Source organism: Squalius cephalus, assembly GCF_949319135.1.
Source record: "Squalius cephalus genome assembly, chromosome: 10".
Classification (NCBI taxonomy): Eukaryota; Metazoa; Chordata; class Actinopteri; order Cypriniformes; family Leuciscidae; genus Squalius; species Squalius cephalus.
The window spans coordinates 35686531-35699376 of record NC_137131.1 but is presented as its reverse complement, the minus strand read 5'-3'; the positions used below and the strand labels follow the sequence as shown (position 1 = coordinate 35699376).

The following is a 12846-nucleotide window of genomic DNA, read 5'->3' as shown; positions in this document are numbered from 1 at the left end:
GGAACTGACCATCCAAACACTGATATCCCCTCTTGGTTGAGACAAAGGAAGAGACTCATGAGGATGTTATTAGAGATCTGAACTCCTTTTATAAACTGCTTTGTACTGCAGTAAATACACAAAACAAAGCATTTATTCTTCAGGCGCCCTTATGAACTTTAAAGGAATGTTCCAGGTTCAATACAAGTTAAGCTCTATCGATAACATTTGTGGAGCAAAGTTAGAATTCTAACTTGATTCGCTCCCTCATTTAAAAAAAAAAGAAGCAAAAAATGACAGAAGAATAAGTTACAATAGAAGTAAACAGAGCAATAAACATAAATAACATTCTTCACACACTGAATAAATGTGTAAACTTCTGAACTTTGTACACATCTTAATCATTTTTTTTTTTCAAAAAAAGATTTGCAAATATTAGTTCTTATTTTTTATGTACTTTGAAATATTGTTTATGAATATAACTTTTTAGGGAGTCACACCACATGACATTTTACAATATTCTACATTCAACTAACCTTGAACTTAATTAACCTTGAAGTTAACTAATTTTGAACTAATCTTGTAATAAAAAGGTCAAATAATATGCTATTTTAAGAGTTCTGGTAGGGAATATTTCATGTTGTAGACTTTATTTTAGTTAAAATATTTTTATAAACATTTTATAAAAATATTTATTTTAGAAAAATAAAAGATTATGCCAAAGTATTTTTTTCCACACAAATTTCTTGAGAAAATGCATTTTTTTTTACTTTCTGACATAAGACAGTTGTATCATTAACAATGTAAAAAAAAATTACTTTATGCCCCCAGAAAATATCAAAATTAATTTTCAGAAGTTGGAAACATGTTAATCATAAATATGTCTTTTCAAGTCACTAAATATGCTAATATAAATAATTAACTACCATAGTACAATGCGTCGTTGGAGACACTAACCAACTAGTCAGTTTCTGAAACCGTAGTAACATGGTCGACCTCTATCATTTGAGGTGGAGGTGTAATAACTAACAGATCTCAGGCACCTAATGACTACTTTACTGTTTTTGTTCCATGTCATTTTGCTGTATTTGATGTTTGATTCATCGCGGATTCCCTCATCATACCTCGAAGATACCTTGTGCATTTTATGCACATGTGCACTCTTCAAAAACGCTGCTGACTGTATGTATATATACATTTTATTTAAATAGAATGGAAGATATAGAATGTACTGATTGTTACTTTACTTATTGTGCCCAAGAGCATTATCTATTTAAGTCCACATGTAAATGAACAAGCAACTATGCTTCTAACCACAGCTCGAGAGCTGTAGTAACTTCCAACCACGTAAGTTTGCGATGCTGTTTGCGAATGTTCATTGGAACTATGGTTTCAAGAAACGCCAAATCGTTGAACTATGTTGGTAATGACGGCACTTGCGAACATGGCTGGCTAACAATGCTTTCGGGAAACGCAACCCAGGACAACAATCTGAGCATCATGTCATTGATTCTTATACTGATAGTTACCTGGATGACACCCATACATGAGTCCAGGAAGATGGTTCCCTTGGGTTCTTTAGATATTTTCTCATCTTTGTAGAAGTTCAAGTTGTATGATCCATCTCCCAGCTGGGTCAAGTGGAAATACCTTCTCTTAAAAGACTAAAGGGAAAGAAATTTGGGAGGGAAAGAAAAAACACAAAAAGTATTAAATGAAAACAGCAGATTTAAACACGCTATGTTTAGATGAAAAACTAGTGACTGTTCTAAAAATAACATCTAGGGGTAAGGGACCATGGGAAAATGAATTAGTGAGAACTGGAAGTTGGTGCAGCCCCACTTCCTGTCTACGAGGAGGACAGGGTCAGAGTTTGCTTTGCTCTGTCCATGACTGAAAACAAGCTGAACACAAAGCTATGCAGAAACTGCACCCCGTGGCACTTCTCGTATGCATGGATCTAATGTCAAGACTGTGAATTTATGGCGTGCTCCTTTTGATATGGTGTCAACTTTTTTAACATCTATGTAATTTTTTTATTTTTATTATTCATTTATTTAGTGTCTACATTCTGTTTGTATTGTATTTGTATATTCTTGAGTCTACCAGGGGTTGGATGGTGTGGGGTGGGTTCCAGATTTGTATAGTTGCTTTTTGCTTTATATTTTTGTATTTCTTGACCTTAAAAAAAACTCAATTAACAGTTGTTAACAAAAAAAAGAAACTCCATTCCGTGTCATGTCAATGACATCAGCACTTGATTTGATGGCTATGTTTGGAATGAATCACTACCATACTACTTTTTTTGCAGTGTGCAGTATGAATATCATGCACAATATGAAAATCTCCTGTATGCATGAACATTTTTCAAAATGTGCAGTACACTGCTTGGAATAATACATCCCACAATGCATTGCACTCCACTTGACCTTTCAAGTGTGACTATAATGATATGGAATTAATATCAACCATAATTTCAATTTGAATTAAAATGAAAAGTAAAAAAAATATATTTTATTTTTGAGATAATAACTGAATGCCACTTGCTGAATAAAGCATGAACTAAGCGTGCACTGGTTTTCATTCTAATTTTTCATTTAGAAATTGCTAGTAAATTCCATTATTAATAACAAAGAAACAACAAGTAACAAATTGAATTAAACGTGAAATTCTGAAAGACTGAAAAAGTATTTTCTTGTAAAGCATACTCCAATAGACTTTGTTTTATTTACAATTTCGAACAATTATTTTTACAGTGTGGTGACAGCAATACAGCCTACTACTTTTTGAAAAGTTTATCTTTGCATAATGTGTTGTTTTGCCTTTTAAAAAATATACAGTATAAACTGTGTAACTCCTCAGGTTCAGCATCCTAGTATTTCGTTCTGAACATAGTGATCATCGTGTGTAAGAACACCATGTTTCAGACATTTTTTGTCATCATCAAATCAGAAAAGGGCTTGTGTATATGGCTAACTCACCCTCATGGTAACACTGATGGCACTGTTCATGTTTGCTTTATACAGCCAGCCGTGCTTGGACACGCCCCCTCTTTGAGAACCCAATGATGCAGCATCCTTCAGGAACCAGAGATCAAGAGCACACATAAGAACACACAGAAGCGCAATCACACACCCACACAGTCTGACTTCATCTGTTTCTTCAAAGCATGTCGATATCTAACACAGTTTCCCACATTAGAGCCTCTGGACGCCCTCTCCGTGTTTCAACATGAACTCCATTTTCACCTGACCCCCTCAATTATTCACGTTCTCCCTCATCCCTACAGGGAGCAGCCTTCAAACTGAACAAACAAACTCCATCCCTGAGTGAGCATTTAGACAGAATGGCAGACATGGAGCTGGAATTCTGGGAAATGTAGGTGAAACCCAATCAGGGGATCAAATGGCCCATATACAGCAGAGTCATGCGTCTGTTCTTTCTCGAAGGCTAATGTAGTCCCAGAGGCTCTGCACAAACGCATTACTAATAAGCTGTAAGTTCCATATTATTTATTTATTCTGCTTATCAGCCAGTGAGAACAGAGAGGAGGATAGAGAGGGAAATCACTGTTGTGATGAAGTATGGTGCATGGAAATACAGTACGGTGAATACCATTTCCTTTAACTCGCTATACTAAGGAAACTGCTAGATTTAAGAAACAATAGCACATGAGTTTACAGCTCTCTTTCATAAGTTTAATACACAAACATGTTTAAACATATCCACCCTAAACTAAACAACATATCTGTAACGGCATATTTGGGGGTTTCTTAAAGGCACACTATGTAATATTTCGCTGCTAGAGGTCACTTATTCAAAACAAAGGTGTAGCTTGTTGACGCCGTGATTACGGCTCGAGAGCAGTGGAGCTTTTATTATGTCGCAGAAGACCTCTTCTGTTTCTTCCGGTCATATATGTTGGGCAACAGTTTAGATACATACATCTGAGTGTGTTGAAAGTTATGTTATAATGCTACTCTGTGCATTTGCTACTGCTGCTACTATGAGACACTTGTTACACACTGCAATGAGCTAGAACAATATTAGGTATTAAAACACGGTACTCGCGGTAAATCAAGAAAATGAGATTTAAACAATAAGACTAACTGTGTTAAGCTGAATAACAATGATTCATTTCTGTCAATGAATGTAATCAAACAGTTGCTCACCTGTCTAATAAAACATAATATATTAAGGCGTCTTTGGTGTTTCCTTGGTTTCTACAGAATAAAACCGGAAATTGAGGGTAACGCGGATATAATGTCATTGATAGGCGACGCAGGGACACGGTCTGTGTCCTGGTTAAAATAGCTTATTTCTCTAGATTTAAACATTCTTGAAAACATTTGGAATAATGTAAGTACACAAGTCAACAAAATATATAACATTGCTCTAGTGGTTTTTGGATATTTTAATCCAAAAATCTTACATATTGTGCCTTTAAGGGCTCTTTTGGCCCAATGGACTGGTACCCCGGTAACATTAAAAAAAGTGGTCAGAGTTGATGAAACACTCACTTATAGACACAGTAAAAAAAAAAAAAATCACAATGCAGAATCATATGTAATTTTCCCTTACCTCCTCCTTATCTGCATCCTCGTCCACCTCAAACACGTGACTCGCTAGCTTCTCTGGCCGAGGAACTTTACTGAAAAAAAAAAAAATTACATTCACATTTTCTGCCTGTGCAAAAGTCACCACCACAACGAAAGAGTATTGAGGGTGGTTGCCAGAGTGTTGCTAATGTGTCGCAATGTTAGCGTGTCGCAATGTGGTTGCTTGGTGAAAAAATCTCAACAAGCTAAACGATTTGAAGCATCATTGACTATACCACATACTGGACATTTGACAAAAAGGTTCAGCACTTATAACTCAAGGACACAGTTGCTCTTATCCTTCACACAGCTGATGCAGAATGTGCACATGTGCTCGTGTTCTCAAGCAAACTGCATTAGCAGAATTATCATGAAGGCATGAGATCGTAATGATGATGATGATGATGTTGAAGCTTCACAAACACAGCACACATTATCTCCGTCTCTTCCATCACCATCATCCCTCCTGCTTCCTCTGCGACCTTTTGCCAAATGCCAGACACTGGCTGGCTCCTGATCTCCACAATGTGATTTGCCAGTTATGGACCGCTATAACAATTGTTCTATCTGTTAGTTGAGACAGGAAGTGACATCAGTGGATAACACACACTTGTCTGGCGTTTGGTTGCTGCCTTGTCCTGAAACAGGTAGAGTATTTATGTGCTGAATGACAAAAAGAAAGAGAAAGAGAAAGTAAAAGTGAGGAGGAAATAGGAAAAGAGCTGCTGATGGGTTGTTGTTGTGTGAAGAACGGCACTTTCCAGAATTAGCTCAGGACGAGACCTCGCTGTCAACACTGGGGCAGGACAGGATGAGGACACTGATAAAAATGAGTGTGTAAAACAGCATCTCTCTCTCTTTCACAAACATAAACAATGACTCATTGGCGCTCTTCCAAAAACGAGTGAGCTGCCTTGCTGTCGACTTTAAGCACTGGCAGTTGTCCTCTAAATAGTGGTTGACCTGTAGGTTTTCTATAGGCCGATGCCGATGTCCTAAAGTGGAGGGTGGCTGATGGCTGATATAATGGCGGAAATATAACACTATTTATTTTAAACATAGTAAATAACACATGCAGAGCAGTTGTAAGTAAAATGTAATAATACTAATTTGAACTTGAATTATCTGTAAAATAAAAAGAAAGCTTGTCGCAAAGCATTATGCATGTTTTAGAAAGATTCATACCTGTGAAAGCTGAATTTTTGGAGTGGAAAACCCTAGTGTTCTTACTTGAGATTATTTTAAAAGGATTTAGAAATCTATATTAATAAAAAAAAACTGGGGTGTATAATAGAAAGTTGATGTGCTTTTTTTTTCAGAATGATATTTTGGAATGTAGAAAACTACTTGTATGCAATTATTATTTAATAAGGAAAATACCATATACCATATACATAAGAATAACTGGAGTCTTTACAAACCAAATTACTTTATACATAAACCTTTTGGAAAAAGCTAAAAAGTGCTTGAAATGTAATGTTTTAAAAGCACTGAAATGTACAGTATGTCACTTAGTCTGTCAACTAATGTTGTTAATAATGTGACTAATACCTCTTATGGCACTGAATTTGTTTTATTTTTATGATGCCTACTTTTTAGAACAGCCTACACGTCAGGATATTGAATATAATACCTTAAAACCCTACCTACAAAGGCAGCTAACAATAGATATGATGTTTCAATAAAGACCAGCTGTGCTTCAAATAGCGATCTCTGTTACTTTCCACCTCTTTTCTTGTTCTTTCGATCAGTCTTATGGTCCTTACTTTGGAAGTTGGCGGAAGTCTCCAGAATAATCCTCGTATTTGTAGTTCACCACATGCCAATCGGAGTTGTAGGTCTTGATGCACTAGAAAAAAAATAAAAGAGAAAAAAAATAAAAACATGTCTGTGTCCTCTGGCATATGGAAAGCAAATAAACACATACCAGCACGCACGTACACACACACACACACGTAAAGACCCTAAATCCCCAAAAAGCTAATACTTTTCCCGTAATCTAATAAGTATCATGTTTTCCATAGCAATCTGTGGCAACAGCTTTTTAGAAAATAATTTCCTCACTGGACGGCACTGCCTGTATCCCTGTACTAATCACTGGTAAAGCTGTCACCACACCGCACCATAAACAGACACTAATATATCCTCAGGGCATTACATTACAGAAGATTCAATTCTATTTGCTTTGTTGGCAAGGCAATCATTTAGTCCTCAGCAGTTCTTAAAGGGATAAGATGAAACTAAAAGCCTCTAAAACCCAAAACGGCTTTCTCACTCTTATTTTAAATCCAATTAATGCAGAGAAAGAGGAAGTGAGTGAGAGAGTAGATGAGTTGACAAAGTCAATTTAAGACCATTCGGAACTACAGTAAGCATTCAAGTGTTGATTCTAAACTAAACGTCTCTGTACTACATCTGTAACTTTTCTTTTTCCTTTAGGGTAAAATAGAAATACAATAAAATAAAAATATCGATACATATAATAATAAAAATAGATAAACTGTAAATAAGAACAAGGTTTTTTATATTATCTGGACAAAAGGTGAGTGATACCCATGCAGGGTTTTTGAGTGTTGTTGTGCGGTTGATAGGGTGTTCTAGGCGATAATAGGATGTTTTTTTCCACATTTTATTGCTGGCCAGGCAAATCTGAGTCATCATTTATGTTCATTGTTGCACCAGTGGCGTAGACAGAATTTTATTTTTGGGGGGTCCCATCTTAAAATGAGGGGGCCGCAATATATTACATACAACTCAATGTAAGTGGCTATGTTACTGCATAGCACAAATGGGACAAGTAATGTTTAACATTACTAGTAATAGTGATGCTTGACTATAATTTGGTATATTTAAGCTGTTGTTTTTTGTACTAAAACAAAAAGCATTGAGACAACTAAACCACCAGCACTGATGACTTATTTCATTACAAAGCAAAACTGATTAAAAAAAAAAAAGTTATTGGGCAGATCTGTGGATCAGATTTAGTTACAACTCTTACAAAACAAAATGACAAATGTTTACTCAATGTTTCAATTAAACATATTTTATGTCTTCAAGAACATGTTTGCAAGTTTACCACAGCAATCCTACAGAATGAATGTTGTTTGGAGTGTACAGCGGACATGTGCGCTTGACTAATGGTCGAGGCAGATGTTTTGATTTGTGAAAAGCTGGAAAACTGCCTGGCTCTGGCCCAGCTGCCCTTGATGATGTCACTGAGCTTTTAGTGGGAGGAAGTATCATTTTACGCTCTTTGCTGTCGACGCCCAGTGCCTGTGATATCCACACAAACCTAGCCTTGACCCAGACCTCACACACAAGTACGGTTTTTCTAACACAAATGCACATAGAAGAATTATTGAAGATGCACCATAAATTGGCTTGAGGAACCTCTCGGAATCTGTTTTGTCCTGTTTCACCATTTTATTCAATGACAATTCCTATTCTATTAACCTTATTTCGCAATACAGAAGTAAGCTATTTTCTGTGAATGTGCGAGATTTTCAATTCAAATGAGTAAATAACTTAAAGAATAATGAAGTGCAGTAAACTGTAAAATATTTGCGCTACAACCCAGTGTTTATAATTACAATACATTCAAATAATATCATGAGAAATACTAGTTTGCAATATCAAGCAACAAATGGTCGCACCAGCTCTTAAGTTATAAGGTGGATAAATCTCTCTGGCTTTAGTTGTATCTAAAGTCTTAGTCCTTCCAATATGAGTATTAATAGCCTAAGGTAAAGATGTTGTGTATTGCATATGAGGGCTTATGGCAGTGGTTCCCAATTCAGGTCCCAGGCCGGATCAAATCATCACCTTGTGAAAAGAACGCTCCATGAACTGAGCTCCATTCCGATTGACAGAGTCTCTACATAGTGTTCACTGCTCCCTAGGACCAGATTTGGGAACCACTGGCTTAAAGCAAGACACCACAGGTGAATATGTAAAAAAAAAAAAAGAGACAGATATCAGATTAACAGATATCACATTAACAGAAATCACCAAACTTCCCCATTGATTGATTGCATTAAGAAATGCAAATATTTTAAGTGTTCTAAATATGCAAATGAGGCATTATCTAAATACATACAGTATGCACTCATTTGCATACATTTCCAGAACAGAAACCTGAACATTAAATAAAACCAGGTTCAAATTTCTAATGTCATTTTGTTGACATTTAAGAGTCAAAGCTTTTACAGGTTTTTTTTTTATACATACAAAGTTCTGTCATGAAACTCTAGATGGCGCAGGCTGATTGGTCCTTAACTCAATCTGCTTGCAATCACATCATTCTCTATAGGGCACAGCTGATTGGTTCCTGCTGTATCAGTAGCCAATAACCTCGCTGCTCAACCTTTAAATACTGGTCAGCCTTTTCTGTAGCAGTATCAGCTAGAGGTGGGCGATACTGCAAATTTCGGTATCGATCCGATACCAAGTAAATACAGGGCCAGTATCGCCGATATCGATACCGATACCAATACTTTTTCATTTTAAAAGCATGCACTTGAACTTGTATGCACTTTCCTGTGCTAGAGCAGTGTGTCATGATTTATGAGGTGAATGCATCATTAATATGCTAAATCTGAATATGTTTTCATGACTACTAAATATTTTGTGATTTGTGCTCTCAACTCGCCTGTAATTAGTCAGTGACTTTTACAAAACTACCCTAATTATAGTAAATGCACTTTTGTTCACTAGCCTACTGTTCAAAAGTTTGGGGTCTGTAAGATTTTTAATTCTCTTCTGCATTTATTTTATCAAAAATACAGTAAAAACTGTAATATTACAATTTAACATAGGCAATCTGTTTTCTATGCCATAGTAAACTAATTTATTCATGTGATCAAAGCTGAATTTTCGGCATCATTACTCCAGTCATGATGATATTTCATTTTAATATGCTGATTTGCTGGTCAGGAAACATTTCTTATTATTATTAATGTTGAAAACAGTTTCATATTTTTGTGGAAACCATGATACATTTTATGCAACATTATTTGATGAACAAAGTTGAAAGAACAGCATTTATATGAAGTAGATTTTTTTAACAGTGAAAAACCCTTGACTGTCACTTTTGATCAATTTAATGCATCGATCCTTGTTGAATAAAAATATTAATTTCATTAAAAAATCTTACTGACGTCAACATTTTGAAACGTTATGTACACTTTTGGTTTGTTTATTGCGAAATAACTCCCGATTGTTTATCTGTCATCTAAGCAAGGCTTCGTTTCCCAAACACACTGGTCCTGTGAGCTCAGCGAAGCACCAGCATCGAACGCTTTCTGTGATTGATTGGTTTCGTCTTGTATCCAAATGACTAGGAGAAAAAGTTCTCCTACACAATTATCTGCTAACATTCGCTTATTTTTTTCACTTAGAAGCTTATTTTACGCACTGAATTGCGTGATAAATTAATAAAAATGACTGGTAAAAAACACACATTTGGATCGATATTTTTATGTTCGGATCGATCCTTTTCGATACCACGTCAGTATCGATAGTATCGATACTTCAGATCGATCTGCCCACCTCTAGTATCAGCATGCTTTCAGAAACCCTCCACCTCCCCCAGCTCCACCTGTATAGATCTGCTACGGGTAATTCATGTATGCTATATTGTGCATCAGCAGTCTTACTTGCTCACAGCAGTGTGCTGTGAATGTATTTGCAGTAGCAAATCCTGTTCTTGCTCTGCAGCAGCGTAGCAGATCTATTCTGTCAAGACTAAACATATCAACATTGTCATATCCATTACCATGCCAAACACTCTGAGATGTGTCATGGCAGAACTCTATTTATCACTCAGGCAGAAGAAAAAATAAATGTTCACCATGTTTTTAGGAATGTAGTGTAAAATCAGTCAAATTATATATGAATAACCCCTCTGTAAATAAACATGAGAATATGGAAGGGAATAAAACTGTAAAGTTTGGTCTATGTAAGTGCTAAGTGGAGATTTCTAGCTTGCGTGCACGAGAAAAAACTAAAATTGAGAAAATGGCCTTTAAAGATATTTTTTAAATGAAACGGTAATAAAGTATATTTTAGATGTTTTCTTTCCACTAGTCTGAAACAACACATTATGGAAAGCCAAATAGCCCAAAATCTCAAAATTGACCAGTGCATGAAAAAACTGGTTTTGCCTGTAGTGTCTTGCCTTAAACTGCTATTCAGGTTAACCAGACTCTAAATGCACTTAAATAGTTCAATTAAGTCATGATTATTCTTAGAAGATAAAACATGTCTCCTTTAATGTAAATTATGCTTAGCATTAGGCTTAGATTCCACCTTATTTTCAAAGCTCAGCGCTATTTTCCTAACACAGCTGACTTTGAACTATTCCCGCCTGTAGAAAGCAAGATGTTTGTGAGCATTTTTGATCTCGACAGCAGTATTTCATCAAACGATGATCAACTGCAAGAGAAGAGAACCGTAACCGGGCATATGTCCAGACACGTGGTCAAGTGCATGTTTAAGAGATGATTCAGGTTCATTGGGTGATGAAGTCTCAGTAAAGTGTAAAGTGATTGTGCTATTCTAATGCATCCTCTCAGAACTCACCTTTGAACAGTGGAATGTAAGTAGCAGCATACAAATAGCGTTTAACTAAGTTTTGGGAGGGTTTGCAACATGATTTGTATAATTTCTTAATCGCGCTAAAACAATACAGTCAATGTGCAAATAAACAACGATTTCAGAATGCAATTGATTAATTCATCCTCTTATTTTGCTCTGATGTATGAGTTTATGTTGAGCTCTTACCTCCTGGACTAGCAGGCTGCTGGCTCTCTTTTCTGCCCCATCTGGAACTGAAGAGTACAGTGTTCTGCCCTGACGCTTCAAAATGGAGATCTATGCAGAAACATGTGCAAACGTTTTCAGATATTAAATAAAGACAAGCACACGGACACGCATAAAGAAAGATCTGTCAAATATAAATCTGGCCATTTCTTGCAGCAATACAATTAATCATGTTGGACTACAAACAAAAGAGAGGTTTTAATCTTAACAATGGACTTAGAGGATTTTGGCACGCTGAAAAAAGTTAAACGACCTTCATTTATTTAAAAAAAAATCATTGTTTCCGTGTTTATACCTATTTTGATCAGTTTGTCTAAAAGCAAATAATCCTCCGCCACAGAAAAAATTAAAACAAAAAAAGTGTTTGAATAGGATTTTCGCTTAACACCAGGAATATTGATGTGCACAACTGGCTAGCTTTACAGACTGCAGAAATTATTGTAGTTTTTAATACAGGTTTCTGGGTTTTTTTTTTTTTTCGTATTTTTATTTTTTTGGGGGGGGGGGGGGGGTTGTTAGTACATAACAGAAAATTTAACGCATATTTTAAAAAGACATCACAATAAACATAGTGTTTATTTAGTAAGGAATAATTGACGACAGGCCGTTGAATTATTAGAAAAATAATGCACACCCGAGGTGGTAATGCGGTCACGACGCGAAGCGGAGTTAAACATGAAACACTGGGGTATGAACACACAAGATAACGACAGGCTAACTAGGAAGAGGTGGGGGTAATCAATCACTATGGCAACATACAAGGGTAAAGAAAAGCAGGAAATAAAAAAAATTGGACGTGAACACTGGGAACGATGGGAAGAGAAGATACACTTCAAAATAAAAGTTCAAATAGCAAAAACAAGAAACACAAAACCAGGAAACATATAAAACTTTTTTTACTATAGCTATTTTTCTTTAATACAGAAATTAAGTTGTAAAAAGCCTATCAATTATTATATTGACTTACATTAAGTAACACTTTAGCTTCTGTCTAAAGAGATTATATTGATTATATTGATATTATGTCTAAAGAATATATTAAGTATGGTCTTCATAATGAATTATCTTTTTTATTTGTATGAATGTTTTTGTATTGTTTTGTGTTTTTGAATGATTAGTATTAAATCAAAATTTAAGATTTGAACCAAACCATAAAAATAATTTGAGAAAAACCAATAAATTTGGCTGTAACATTTTTTGTTGGTCAAAAATATCATTTTTGTGTGGACATGGACTGTTCTCTTTCATAGGTTCACTCAACGCTTCGTAGCTTTAAGACACAGTGGGAACGCCCTCTGGGTGTGCCGATTGTCTGAAGCCCTTATAGAATCACGGCAATTCATTGGCTGATGGCGCGGGCGCCGCCCCGACGCTACGTGGTCACATTATACAGGCGCGCGCGCCATCTGCTCCTCAGATTTCTCTGCCTTCACAAAGCGGCCATTTCATG

The 12846-nt window shown here is 35.9% G+C and overlaps 1 protein-coding gene across 4 annotated transcripts in view; it reads right to left on the bottom strand.

Annotated features, from left to right (window-relative positions):
* dock9b (dedicator of cytokinesis 9b) overlaps nt 1-12846 on the bottom strand; it is an 87451-nt gene that overhangs the window by 41446 nt on the left and 33159 nt on the right. For all 4 annotated transcript variants that reach the window (XM_079882629.1, XM_079882627.1, XM_079882626.1 and 1 more), the window contains 5 exons: nt 11358-11447; nt 6344-6426; nt 4561-4630; nt 2961-3056; nt 1509-1643 (listed from right to left, as the gene is read on the bottom strand). In XM_079882629.1, the coding sequence (XP_079738755.1) occupies nt 1509-1643; nt 2961-3056; nt 4561-4630; nt 6344-6426; nt 11358-11447 (474 nt within the window). The remainder of the gene's footprint in view (nt 1-1508; nt 1644-2960; nt 3057-4560; nt 4631-6343; nt 6427-11357; nt 11448-12846) is intronic.